General features: G+C 39.4%; 1 protein-coding gene across 1 annotated transcript in view; it reads left to right on the plus strand.

The window, feature by feature from the left end:
* The window catches only part of CFAP58 (cilia and flagella associated protein 58), a 59,739-nt gene that overhangs the window by 25,249 nt on the left and 19,836 nt on the right, over positions 1-14,654 (plus strand). The window contains exons 11-14 of the mRNA XM_010136312.1: positions 2,899-3,039; positions 3,403-3,626; positions 5,668-5,779; positions 8,106-8,210. Of these exons, the coding sequence (XP_010134614.1) occupies positions 2,899-3,039; positions 3,403-3,626; positions 5,668-5,779; positions 8,106-8,210 (582 nt within the window). The remainder of the gene's footprint in view (positions 1-2,898; positions 3,040-3,402; positions 3,627-5,667; positions 5,780-8,105; positions 8,211-14,654) is intronic.

The following is a 14,654-nucleotide window of genomic DNA, read 5'->3' on the forward strand; positions in this document are numbered from 1 at the left end:
AAGGAAATATGAGCTTGAAGCTTTTTTCTTCGCAGCACTTCTTGCAGCCCATCCTTAAATAAGCTATTAGTCTGTGGTGATATCTCAACCTAATTTGCTGCACTCTCAAAAGGTTTAAGGAATTAGTGTCCACCACAGCTATTTTTTCCCTTCCGTAAGAATTAGAAAACAAACAAACAAAACCAAAAAACAAACCTAGGAAACAAACAACACTCCCCCAAACAAAAGTCTCCTGCCAATTTCCACCACATTTTCTTTTGTCAGTTAACTGCTATGCTGCAATGATTCCTTGAGTTTTCAGCCCCTCTCAGCACATTACAGTTATGACAAGATGTCAATAGAGCTTTGTAAAAAGGTAATAAATTTGTGTGCTTGTACCTGATCTGTCTCAGAATTGTTCTATCAGTGATGGAGAAGTCAAACAGCGTCTCATTTCCTGTGTGCAGCTTTCTGCCTTAACTAGTCCCCAGGACGGTCTCATCCCCACAGGACTGTCTGCCATCTGTTTGACAAACATATGATTGCTACATGGTTTACCCACTCAATTATTCACTAGCAAGTATGTCCATACACTGACATTACATTACTGACTAGCTTCAGGGCATTCTGGACCTCTGCGTGAGTGTCTCTGGTGAATAATAAAGCAGAAGAGCATTTAAAGAGGGAGATGATTGACATGGGCACAAAAGAACCCAATTATTTGTGTAGCATGCTGGCTTCCGTTTGTCCTGTTGGTGCTGATGTGAATGAAGCAAACAAGCTCTTCCTGGGAAATCAGCTTAAAGAATGTACTAAATCATGGAGGACTGGGATTCGTAGGAATGAGATTATACAGGCATTGGGTTTATGCTTGCCTTAGCTGGCATAGAGGTCTTAAAAATGTGTGTTCTTGGTAAATGAAGCAGAGGATGTCTGATCCAAGCTCTATTAAAGCCAGTACAATGCCATCTTTTGGTTTCAGTTGTCCTTCACACAGGTGTGCAGACCAGACTGATTTGACAAAGCATCTGAATGTTGAAAAATATATGTCTGAAAGCTGTAAGAACCATGGCCCTCTGGATTTGAGCTGCTGGCAGGTGCTTTTGTGTATTTTTGCAGATGTTCATGCATGTATTTTTTGGGGTCATTTTCTAGAAATCTGGATGTAAAACCTCTGACTTGGTTCAGCACTCTGTGTCCAGCCCCAAATATACCTTTTATAAATTTTGTATTCACCTCCCACCTCTAGAGCAAATAAAAAACCCTCTTATGCTAATATTTCAGAATCTGAACAAGAATTTGGTTGGAATTTGGTTGGAATTTGGTTTGAGACATTGGCATAGGTCTCATACAAGTTTTTCTTTCTTGCTGACTGTTCTTCAGTTCTTACAGACTCTATGAACCAGCTTCAAATGAGCCGTGCTGGTTTATGGCAGTTTCAGACCTGACTGTTTTTCTGGTTGCACAGTAACTGTGTTCATCATTTCTTTTTCTCTTACCTAAAGTACACAGACCCTCATACTGTAGTTTTTAGCACATTTAATCTAATTAAAAGTCCTGTTACCTTGTGGGACCTTTGTGTGGCTTAAAGTATTTGTGTTCTTTACTATACAGGGCAGTACAGATTTATTTTAACTTTGTGCTTTCCAGTGTTTATATGAATGTTAGCTGCCAGCATCTAATGCCACTTCTTGTTTACAACTCATATTTTTTCTGACATAAGGAGAACATAGAATTTTGATATATTAAAAAAATATTATCCAGCATTGCCAAACGCATGAGCAGTTTTACATTTGTAGACAGCTTTTGCACAGTGTTGATTGCATTTCAATATGAAGTGGCTTGCATTTTTATTCGGCTGATGGATTCTGATGAACATCTAATGCTGAGTAAGACAGATATGAGTGTTGCACATATGGGAAAATGAGAATTTTATTAACGTAAATAAGAATGAAACAAGCTGTTTTACTGTGATGGTGGAGCTTTTTCTGTCTTAAATCAATGTTTTTGCAGGTGCAGCCTTCATCACAGCCTCATTCTTTCAGCACTAGATGATGCTCTTTCCCAAAAGGCAGCTTGAACATCATCCTTTATAAGGGTCATAGTTGTGGCAAAGTCTTTCAGTCAAGACTTGAAAGTTTTCATATCTGTGAAAACTCAGCTTGGCTCTGACTAGTTATCTAGCAATGATAGAAATTTTTAATAATCCAAGAAGGCCTTATTAGTCTTTATGGACACACATGCCTTGTATTACAGAGTTCATGACAGTAGGATAGAATTATTGGGCACATTCCAGTGTTAGTTTACGTTAGTGGTGTGCAGTCACTATAATAGTGCATTACTTCTCCTGTGCTTAGGGACAGCACCTCTTTTGCCTGTCTTCCTCATCTACACAATCACTAATAAAGTCCTAAAGCTCTTTAATTCCACTGTCCCATGCCTGGTTGCCATCTTCTCCACCAATCCTGTTATTCCAGTCCCGAGTTGATGCTGATTTTTATTATATATAGCATAGATTGTTGCCCTTTCCAGCAAGGTGAACTATCCTTTCTCAAATTCTAGGCTGACTTTGAATAACAACTCCACTGAAATCCTTTCCAAATATGACCTATTTAATTTTTTTTTATTAAATGAGTTGTCCCTGAATTACAACTAGAAGCATTGTCAGAGATAAAACTCTTTTCAGATTTCTATTATGTATAATATGATTATATAAAAATATTGTTTACAACATTTCTTTATGGGTCTTCATGCTTGCTTGTCTCAGCGATTTGTTCTCCAAAACTAAGAAAATATGTACCTCTCAGGAAATTAGAAGAATGTGTGAGATTTTATTAAAAACCTAACTCTTAATCCCAGGTTTATGAAATAGGAAGTTGTTACGATGTGCAGTTTACCTATATTCTTCAACTCCATCAGGCTGAACTGCTTAAGATGAAAAAACAAGCTCTGGAAACCAAACACTTCATAGAAAACCAGGAGGGGGAAGAGAGAAAACTCCTAAAAATCATTGCTGAAGCTAATGCTGAGAGCCTGAGGCAGAAAAGGGAGATTGACCAGGTAGGAATTGCTCATCTGGCTTTTCAAACATGCTACATTCTGTTCCCTCATTTGTCCAGTGTGTTTTCAAGATGAAGGTCTGAAATGGCTGAAGCCACTGTAAATGTGGTACTACTAAAGCTTTGCAGTGCCGTTGAAACAAAAACGTTAAGATACTGAAGTGAACAGAATACAGAATTTATACTATTCAGGCAACTGAACCATTGCATGAGAAACTATTAGGTCCTTGCTGTATTTTTTTCACTAATAACAGTGAAACCTCTTAATGCACATGATTTTGATTGGTGCAAATATTAGTCATGTTACTCTGGGATTGTACTGAGGAGCTGTAACTGGGACTATTGCTTTGCCCTGCATCCTTAGGTTATCAACGAGAGAGATATCCTAGGGTCCCAGCTTGTTCGGCGCAATGATGAAGTGGCTCTGCTCTATGAAAAGATAAAAATCCAGCAGTCCATCTTAAACAAGGGTGAAACCCAATACCGACAGAGGATGGAAGACATCCGACTTCTCAAGCTGGAGATCAAAAAACTTCGGCGTGAGAAGGGAATACTTGGCAAGACTGTAGCTAATGTGGAGGAGCTCAGGTAGAAAATGCGATTGAATACATTTCCATAGGACTGCATCCATGTTTCTGTGTTCAAGACAGAAAATATGTTTTATGCGTGGTAAAGATTTGTATCTACAAATGTTATACCTCAGAGAAGTGGATTCTTTGGTTTGACCTCAAACACAGACTGGATTAAATTCACAAAACAACTCATCAGCGATTATGAAAATTAAAATATAAGAAGGAGGAAAAAAGATACCTTGGCCAAAGTTGAAATAGTTTCTATATTTCCCCTTGTACTGAGTTACCTCCTACAGAATAAACTCGGCAGATGGCAGCAGAAAAGGTGTTCATAGTTCCGTGAGCTACTTAGTGGTACCCAAGGCCCAAATCAGTGGAACGGCTTTTTATTAGGCAATCCACTGAAGATGGGGAGCTCTTGGCATATTTATAACAACCTCCTGCACATTTTCAGAGCTCTCTCCTTTCAGATTTATATGCAGACTTGCTCTCTGAGAAAGATTTAGTTAAATTTTCATTGAAGGTTGTGTTTCTTTAAAACAGAAGTTTAATAGCCCCAGCTTGATTTATCTCCTCCATCTCTGGCTTAATGCTTCCTTTCTTTTTTTTAAACCTTCTCTATTTGAGGTGTATTCTTTGCTGATGGGAAACTATTGTCATTTTCTATAGAATCAGTTTTGGTTTGTAAGGAGAGGCAGCTATGTTTTTAGCAAATAAGCGTCATACTATGTAGCTACTGCAGTTTGGAGAGATCTTTAGCTTAAATGTATAATTCCGTGACTTTCACTGGAGTAAATGAACTTCAGACCGTGGTCAGTCCCATTGACTCTAGTGGAATTATTCCAGTTTGATTTGGTGTAACAGAAAGGAGAACTGGGCACAAAACATTAGCAACTGCAGTTTTCATTGACTGACTGTGGACAGGAATAGGATTTGAACTTGCTGCCCAGATGCCTTCAGCTGAAAGTCTGCTACTGTGTTGCAACTCAGTGATGGTATTGAAGTGTAGTGCGATACATGCCATGATGGTTGGATCAATTCTTGCTAACAGCAGCAGCAATCACATACTTTAATGAAGTCCAAAACCATCATGAAAACTGCCTGTCGAAAGACTCTGTTTGTCACTTGTTCTGCTAATTAGCTTTCTTGATTTGCCAATTGGAGATGTGGGTTTTTTTCCTCTTCCATAACCTTGTCCAACCTCACAGTTAAAAAAAGGGCCTTTTTCTCTTTGCTGAACTAAAAATCAACTCTGAGCTTCGCAGGAAAAGATTCAGCGATGGAGTAGGGACCTGGTGATCCTCCACCCCCTTTCCCCTTGGACAACTTAGAGAATCCACCCACTGAAGTGATAAGGGTCAGACCATTGCAAAATGTGTCTTTTTTTCCCCTGCCCCTCAACTTCCTATCCCCACTGTAAGAGCTTAGTTGTGAAAGCATCTTGGGAGTGCTCATTAATTTTAAGTTCAGCAACAAATCATCCCTGAAATTCCTTCAGGAGAGGTAATAAGAGTAGAAGAAACCAAACTTGCACTCTCTAAGGAACAGTGTCAATCATACTTAGGTCCTAGAGTGCATTTATTTATTGGATGTTGAGAACCATGTAGATTTAAAACCTTTCAAACACAAGCTGTTAGATTCAATACAGGGGTAACTGGTTATGACTCCATAACTGATTTGCAGGTTACTCTAGATGAATTAACTGTCCTTCTCGCCTTAAGGTGATATAGTATGGGAAGATGTGGGCAGTGAAATCCAGTAGACTGTGGAGCAGATTCCCCAGGAATTGATGAGAAGTCACTTTTTTGAGCTATTCTTACTAAAGTGAGTGAAGAGGTCTAATTGCCTTAGCTAATGGTTCCACCTTTTAGTCGTATCAGTGTCAACTGTTAAACACAAGAGTCACTCTGCTAGTGCTGTAGTGCATGGAGGAATGAATTGTTAATGTCCCTATTAATGCCTTGGTCACATTGATGTGTTTTTGGTATGTTGTTTTCTTTTTTTTTTTTTTTGTTTATTTGGGTTTGTTTTTTTGTTTGTTTTATGCTGGTCTTAAGGCAGGAGGTTAATCACATGCAGAAGGAACTATTAAGGGAACAGACTCGGTGCAAAGTTTTGGAAGAAGAACTGGAGAATCCCTTGAATGTTCACAGATGGAGAAAATTAGAGGTGATGTATCAGCATCTCAAGGTCCCAAAGCCCATATTACCAAATCAGAGACACAGCGCAAAGCTTACTTCGTTTACTGTTATGCAAATTATGTGGAGGGACAGGCAGGCTGCAATTTCCATAGTACCAGTGGAATGGTTAGCTGCTGAATGATTTCCTTGCACAATGCAATCAGTGTTATTTTTGTATCACTTTCTCAATGAAAAATTGCAGAGGGATTTGTAAAGAGCCAGTCAAATGCTAAAGGAAAAAGAATGCATAAGGTGAATTTAGAAGAGGGTGATTTCTTAACACAGATGATAAGAAAGAGGATGATAGGGGAAAGATAAAATCCTACTCTCACCAGTGAGGGAGGTGTATATGGGAAGAAAGCCAGAATTAGAACAGGCAGACTGGGGAATGGAGAGACATGATGTCAGAAGGTAAATTACATCTGTGAAAAAAGGAAGAGGCTTCCACATAAACAGTGGTGGGCTCCCAAAGTTAGCCATTCCAGGTAATGCGAGTACAACATTACGTAAACAGCAAATTGAATTTTCACACTATTTGAACCAGCCAAATGAAGAGGAAAAATAAAAAAATCTGTCAAGCACAGACCAAATATATGAACATCAGTCGACTCACTGAATATTGTTGAAGTAAGTCAGAGCCAGCTGAGATTTCTCTGTTGCACAGATCTCTGATCTGATGCCAGCCTGGGTTTCTTTGCTGTTCTAATAATGAGTGGTAACGTGCCAGTCCCTACAGAAGCAGAGCTGAGTATGTCAGCTGTGCTTACTAGCATGATAGTTAATATCTAATCTTCCCATGCTGAGCTTAAAGCTGAATGGTGTGCTTCGATTTTCTCACGGAAGGGAGATAAAATGCAGGACGCTGAACTAGGTTAAAGAGACCTGGGTACAATCCCCAGCAGCACCTTGTAACAAAGGAAAATTAGGCCAGTCAAAACATCCAGTGTTGCGAAAATGAATGTATGAAGAGATTGATAAAGGGAAATGACGTATTTCTATTCTAGGTGACCGGTTTGTATTTGTAACACAGGAAGGCCAGCAGATGGCAAGATCCATATGAAATAATCCTGATGGAGTTTTGGTTCAATTCCTAATGAACAAACACCCTCATATCACTACAGTTGTCACAAATTGGCACCATGTTTTGGCAGCACTATTAAAAAATCAAGGGCTGAGTGGGACTGAACTACTTTTTATCCTGGTTTCTCAGGAAGTGTTGTTATGTTGTGAGCTGCATGTGTATCTGTATTAGTGTACCAATTACAATTGAATTGATTAGTCAATTTAGAAAATATCAGAAAAAAATATTAAGAGCCATGTGATACCAAGTTCTTTATAAGCTCAAGGAAATATAGAGAGCAGAACTTTATTGGAGCCTTTACTGCAGTGTGAGTTTAATCCTTATGAGGCACCACATGAGAAAGGAGAAACCATGTGGGAGAGAAGTGTTGAGAATCCCCAAGTGGGGAAAAGCTTCAGTGAGAGTTTGTTCTTCATTAAAGGATCCAGCAAGAAGATACGAAGTGGTAGGAAAGTAAGCTTTGTTGGCTGCTCCTCACAGAAGCATTTGTTTGCTCCTTAGAGCTTCCCCCAGGTGCAATCTGTGACAAAAGAATGAAAAGGGGAGAAAGAGAGAGAGAGGTCTACTAGCTCCTAGTTTTTACAGGCTATATAGATAGAGGGCAGTGGTATAGTGCCTACACTCTGTCACCTTTTTTTGAGCATTTAATTGCATTGAAGAGTGAGATTCCACATGTATGGACACTTTAAAGCTTCATAATAATTCAGCAACATACACCCATAATTTTTTTCTTACCTTCTCCACCTATTTCAAGACTATATTGCATTTAGTCTTCCTTTTGTTCAAAAGAAAAATCTTCTTCCCCTTAAAACTCAATTGGCACTGTTTGAAATTTTTAAAACAGTGCAAAGTACCTGCACTGCTCTTCATTTGTCACTGAGCGATTTCAGTTTCTGCTGAAAACTACTAACCTCCTTTTCCTTCCCTGCCGTGTGGTTCTACCAATCTTTGTTGGTTTGGGAGTTAAGCTCTGAAGTACTCCTATTTATATTAGTTGTTTGGAGGTGGATTTATGAGGGTAATATTGTTAAACATGAGCGTGCTCCAATGGATCTTCAAGAGAGAGAGATTCCAGTTTGGATTGCTTGTATTCACGCCATTTACAAAAACCCCAACACTTTCTCTTTACCCCCATTTTATATTTATGACTTTTGAACACTTAGATATTACAGTTTTCATCTGCAAGCAAGAAACACTAACTTGTTATAATGTATAATTCTTTGCTCTTGTCTAGGCCAGTGACCCAAGTACCTATGAGCTGATTCAGAAAATTCAGAGACTACAGAAGCAGCTTATCAGCAAGACAGGAGAAGTGGTAGAGAAAGAATTACTCCTTCAGGTACTGCAGCATCAGTATTTTGTTGTTATTAATATATCTGACTTACCCTACATTCTCAGATATGCTTCCTGAATGTTTAGATGCATGACTGAACTTCTTTTGCATGCCCCTTAGATAGCTTTAGATGGCAGCACTGACTCACTGAAAGAAAACAAATAGCATCTGATTAGTTGATTTTTATATTCTTGTTACTGATACCTGGACAACTCTGGAAGATAAAATTAGAAGTTTGCTTTGGTTTATTCATGTCATAGATAAGCCTTCAAGTCAGTGTTAGACTTCTGGAAAGACTCTTTTTTTTTCTTTTAAATATGCCTGTTACAACCAGGACATGAAGGAAAATCCTGGTTTGATTCCATTTGTGCTTACCTTGGCTTTTGGCAGAAGGAATCCTTCTGAGTTTGTGTGATTTAAATATATTGGTGTCTGGGCCATGTTTGACTTCAAGGTCTTTGTGCTGAACTTTGCCAAAAAATAATTTTTTTGCTAGCTTATCTTTTCTTAACTGTATCAGATGTCCCTTAACTCCACTGGTACTAGTGAGATTTATGGTGTAGAATCAATGAGACACTACATTCTTATAGCACAAACATTGCTATCAAATATACCAAAAAAAGACTGTCTTTGGGATTCAACCATAGCTGTAAAACTGAGAACTTTGTCTTCTTCTCTCTGGTGGCTGTAGGGATAGCTACAGTTTACCAGCTCTAGGTGTGATTTTACCATCTTGGTCTGAAATATCCTAGTAGTCTTGAGGAGAGTCTTTGGAGAGTAGAATGTGGCCTGAATCTCCTTCTGTCTTGAGAAGAAGCTCAGCAGATGTTATAAAGGCAGGGTTTGTCTCTCTTTCTTTATTGTTTCACAGGAAAAAAAAGATCTGCAGTTTTATTTGAAGGTAATGTATGGTTGTGTTATGCCTTTGCTTGGAAAAAAGTAACCTTTATTGCATAGCACTGAAATGCTGTCAGTGGAACAGTTTGCTAGCTTAAACAAAATGTAGCAAAAACAGCTTTAAATTTACTGTGCTTTACCCATGCACAAACCGAGTTCTGTTAGATTTTTACGTAGTCTTTATTGTATATCTTCCCTTATCCTTAGTGTGCTCCCATATGTCTATTCTCCTTACTTAGAAGCAAAGAACTTAGATATAGAGGTGTTAAGTTGCCTGCTCAAGAAAATCGTAGAATCATAGAATGCTCTGAGTTAGAAGGGACCTTTAAAGGTGTCGGCCAACCCCCCAAAATCTTTGAAATGATAGGTGTTTGAGCCTACATTACCATACCAGCTATTGGCATAGTCTTTCTGTCTATGCAGCAGTTCTTCTATGCAACTCTAAGGTTTTTATTATTTTCCTAGATTTAAGTCAGAGCTTGGCTAGGTAAAATTTAATTATTATATCTAGAATTGTTAATTAGATCCTTTGTGTTCTTAATTCGGGCACCAATTTCCTGCGCAACAACGCTGAAATGAAGAGAGACTGATGGTAAAGAAAAGGTCAGCAATACCATGCTCCACCATCTCTTCAGGGCTTTACCATTGGGATCTTTTCTGTTTTGCCACAGTACTTTTGAGTCCTCCACGTGACTGAAATAGGGCTCCTTCATATAACAATAACCATAGTAATTACTGTAATGAAAAGGAATGTAATGAAAAAAAGATATAAATAAAACCCCAGAAAAGACAAGTGATGCACAATGCAGTTGCTCACCACCTGCTGACCAATGCCTGAGCAGAAATCCATCCCCTCTCAGCCACCTTCCCCCAGTTTATATACTGAGCTTGATGTTCTATGGAATGGAATATCCCTTTGGCTAGTTTGGGTCAACTGTCCTTTCTGTGCTCCCTCCCAGCTTCTTGTACACCTGCACCCTAGCAAAACGTGGGAAGTTGAAAAGTCCTTGATTTCCTAGCACTACTATCAGTGCATCAGTATATTATCAACATTCTTCTCACACCAATTCCCATACTGAATCCAAAACTTAGCACTATTTCAGCTGCTAAGAAGGAAAATCAGCTCTTTCCCAGCTGACACCAGGACACTGAGGAACACCTCCAGCAAAAGGAAATTAATGGAGAGCAGTAATATTAACCTTCTGGAAGGAGCTGAGCTGTATGCACCATGAGGGTTGCTTCACCAGACCCCCTTCTGCGCAGTGTGACCTTGTCTAATAGAGAGTGTAGGTTTGATCCTGACTGAAATGTATAGTTATGGGAAACAGCAGCAATTTAGCTCCTATTTCTGGAATTTTTAATTTTTTCCTCTCAATGTAATTCTTCTTACCTAGTGAGTTTGCTGTCTGGTCAATGTAACAGCCAGTGTATAAGGCACTGCTCTGCTCCCCCATAAGGTCTGATCATTCCTTTTCCCTCCCTTTCCCTCCCTTTCCCTCCCTTTTTTCCTTTTTTTTAAATCCTGATAAATCCCCTCATGCTTTAAGGCATTCATCATTTTTTTTCGTGGGTCTCTCCTGAATGGAAGTCAGCTCAGTTCAGTCCCTGCTCATTTGCAGGGGTGGGGGAATTGCTGACAACTTGGCCTGTGCCAAGTTGGCATGACATCCCCTTATTCAGAGTCAGAGACTGCCCTTTCCTTCCCTTTCCCTCCCTTTCCCTCCCTTTTTTCCTTTTTTTTAAATCCTGATAAATCCCCTCATGCTTTAAGGCATTCATCATTTTTTTTCGTGGGTCTCTCCTGAATGGAAGTCAGCTCAGTTCAGTCCCTGCTCATTTGCAGGGGTGGGGGAATTGCTGACAACTTGGCCTGTGCCAAGTTGGCATGACATCCCCTTATTCAGAGTCAGAGACTGCAGGAACTGAGGGGCACAAACGTATTAGTTCAGAGAACTCCTGCTCTCCCCGTGCTGTGTCTGCTTGCGCAAGTCACACCTCCTCACTCCCAGTTGTCTTTATCCATGTCTTGCCCTGTAACCGTTTCTGTGAGTGTGTACCCATCATACTGGCAAATAGGATGCTTGTGGAAACTGAAGCTTGCGAGTGTCTGTGTCTGTGATTTCTGTGCGTGCGTATTATGTAACTTAAGTTCCCTCACATCAAAGTTCAGTAATGAAGCGGAGTGCAAAAAACTATGTGGATTGAACACTTGAGTATTAAGAACATCTTTGGAGCTTAGAAATTACCCATGTCTGAAAACAGTTGAGCCCAGCATCAGTTTGATATTTAGGGTATTCAGCTTGCTACATCCTCATGCAGAGCCATCATGTTCGTATATGGAAAAAATAATCCCATTTGTATTGTATGCAATGTAGTTCTGTCTTCTGACTGTTACTTTTTTTTTTTTCTTTTTTCTGGTAAATGATCTTTTAAATAAAAGCTGGTTTATGCAGGGAACAATGTTTCAGGATGAGCCGGCTGTATAAACAGAAATTTTTGCTAAGTAAGGATCACAGTATATAGATTAACGCAGGAAAGCATCTGCCTACTTTACGTGCTCCTGTCGTGTATTTGATCACATTCTTTCTTAGCTTTTTCACCGTTTCTCACCTGTTAGTTCTTTGAAAATGATGCAGCTGTAAAAGTGTGCTACAATCCATGCTATATGATTAAAAGAATGATTCTCTGTGTTTCAGGCAGAAAATTTTGATTGCTGACAGTACAGAAAGAACTCAGCTTGACTTTAAAATCCCATGCAAAAATACCTCTTAACAAGTCAGCAGGGCACATTTTTTGTATCAGACATTTACTGAGAGGTATTGAATATGCAACATGATGAATGTTGGTTTTTTAGAATGACTTTTCAGAGTTGAACACTTTAATAAAGTTGGAAAAAGATGTCCCATGTTACAGAAATTATTGAACTTTTTTCTTGTTTCTGATTTATCTGTGTCCTGTAGCCACAGTGTCTTGGGTTATAACCTATTAGCTCTCATACACCAAGTAAGTGAGAGCATCCGGAGACTTTGAAGAGTGCCTGCAAAGCAGGCACTCATACTTTCTCCTTTAACTCGGGCATTCTCACAGTTGTGAGCTGCTGTGCTGATGAAAAATGCTGTCTTAAAAACCAGATCGAAACCCAAGTTCTTGAATCCTCTAGGGTCAATAAAAATCCAATGGCACTTTTGCCAAACATAGGAAATGTTACTGCAGGGTTAGTCAACTTCCATGTTTGAGTCATTACCTTCCTTCTGAAGCTGTGCAGTTAAAAGATACAGCATGTTTTGGATCTTTTCTAAACCATTGAGTAATACTGCAGGGCTTTAGCGGAAAAATACATAGTGTGTTAACCAGTGATGGGTGAAGGTCTTTGTGAATGCATGTGTGTTGTGAAAAAGGGGGAAATAAATCCGGTCTTGTAAGGCCAACACTGAATATGTGAAACAAGCAAATCGGGGCACCAAAGAAGCTACAACCCACCTGTTGTAGTCAGTTGGATGAACCAACAGTGCAACACGAACAAGTACAATTGCAATTGTAAACAAATAAAATACACCTGGGGAGAAATAATGTCACTCAGGCATAGCTGAGGTAAAGAATCTTACTGACAAGGCCTCTGTGTGTCTGTGTGTGGGGTGTGTATGCGTGGGTGCGTGCAGTTGGAGAGGAAGCGAATCCATCAATCTGTCCATTCGGTTTGGTTCCGAATCATCTCCTGTTCCATTTTAGGGCTGACATTGGGACAATGTTTATACCCAGTTTTTCACGTTAAATCATCGAGATAGATCTGCGTGTGGGGATGACTGCAGTCTGGCTTGGCTCTTATGTTAATTATACAAAGTCCATTAATTTATACCAGCATAGGAGGAGGTAACAGCTCCTTTCATCCAGGGCAGAAAAAATGGAAGAATGCAATCACCAGAGCTCTGCCCTGTTTCATACTCCTCACGGGCATCCAGATAACACCTAACAGCAGATACTGATCTAGTGATAGTTGTAGTTCAATTGCCACCTCGCCCAGTGCCGAATTTTATTGACAAAGAGCTCGCAGGTACCCAGCTACATGGTGTGGATGTCTGACGTGACTGGGACTTTGTGCTGTGACTGTACTCTCTACAATGAGGTGTGAACAAAATGTGTTGTATGGCCATAAGTTATAATTAGTAATAAACAGAAGTGCTCTGCTGAACAAATCTTTACTGAAAAAAATACTTGCTCACTTTCAACGTGGGGCAAATCCTCATGTGACTGAAGTGCTACTGCTCTACTGCTCTGCTGCGCAGTGATGTGGTAAACTCACAACGTAATGCAGTATGTTGTTGAGATTGTGATTGGTGTCGCTTTAGGAACTTATCCCATTAAAAGTGAGTTATGCACTCCTTTATTTGTTTCAAATCTACATCTTTCTCTTCAGAGTGAACTCTCTAATTTGATTTTATGTCTGACTGAGCGGAATTTTATTCAGCTGCACGTCTTGGAATGGGTAACAGTGGGAAGATTTGCGTTATATGACAGTTACCTCAGTTGTCAGTCACCTCTGTTGTCACTCATCTCAGAAGACTGTTCATAAAAGTAAAAAAGAGATGTGCAACCAAGATAATTTGTGGAGGGAGGCAAAGGCAAACGTGTCTCATTTAAGCCTTGCATGTAGTAGTGAAAGTATTGTTTTTCTGTACATGTATGTTTTTAATCTCTATTGTTTTCAGTTGTCAACAAAGACCAGGACTAGGCAGTTAGGATGTGATGCTTCCAGACTGTTAGCATCTTGAGCTCATAGTTTCAGAGCGCAAGGGCAAAAGGCATGATTAGCTCATATATCTTGACTCAGAGACTACAGCCAGATAACACCTGGCTAATAATAATAATACAGCCAGATAACACCATAACACATGTCCTTGAACTAAGCCAGGTTTTGAGCTAAGTTTCAATCCCCCCAAACAACTAATGGTCCCACTGGCAGAGAGTAGGAGGAGAATTGGGGATGCTGCTGTCTCCAGTATAAATCAGCAGAGTTTCATTTCAGGTGTTGTAAGATACAGGGAGGAGAGAGTGAAAGATACTTCCTCTGTGACCTTTGGCAGCTTACTTAACTTTTGTATGCCTCATATAAAGTAAAAAGGGGATAAAATAATTTCCACTCCTATAGTGGTGTGTGAATGAATATATTAGAGACATGGCTTGATTCAGCAGTAACAATAGCTACTAAGCACTCAGAATAGGCAGATGTTTTATTTCATTTGTGCTAACTTGGTAGTAGAGCTGTTCTATCCAATTTGAGGTGCTTGTTGCTATAGCGTCTGAACATATACATAATCATCTTTTTTTTTCAGAGCTGGTACTATAGTTTCATAAAAAAATCTTTAGAACAGTATGTTGCCATGTGGGTTTATGAAAGCTGGCAGCTACTGAAATAAAAGTTTTCTCCCAAGTAATGAACGAGCTTTGGGATCTGCCTCCTTGTATTACACAAAAGTTTTCTGCCCATTTATTATCTAAAATACTGGTTTTTTTAAACCCAGTTCATGAGGGTCTAGTCTTTCTGAAAATCATTTC

Source organism: Buceros rhinoceros, unplaced genomic scaffold (genome assembly GCF_000710305.1).
Source record: "Buceros rhinoceros silvestris isolate BGI_N320 unplaced genomic scaffold, ASM71030v1 scaffold7525, whole genome shotgun sequence".
Lineage (NCBI taxonomy): Eukaryota > Metazoa > Chordata > Aves > Bucerotiformes > Bucerotidae > Buceros > Buceros rhinoceros.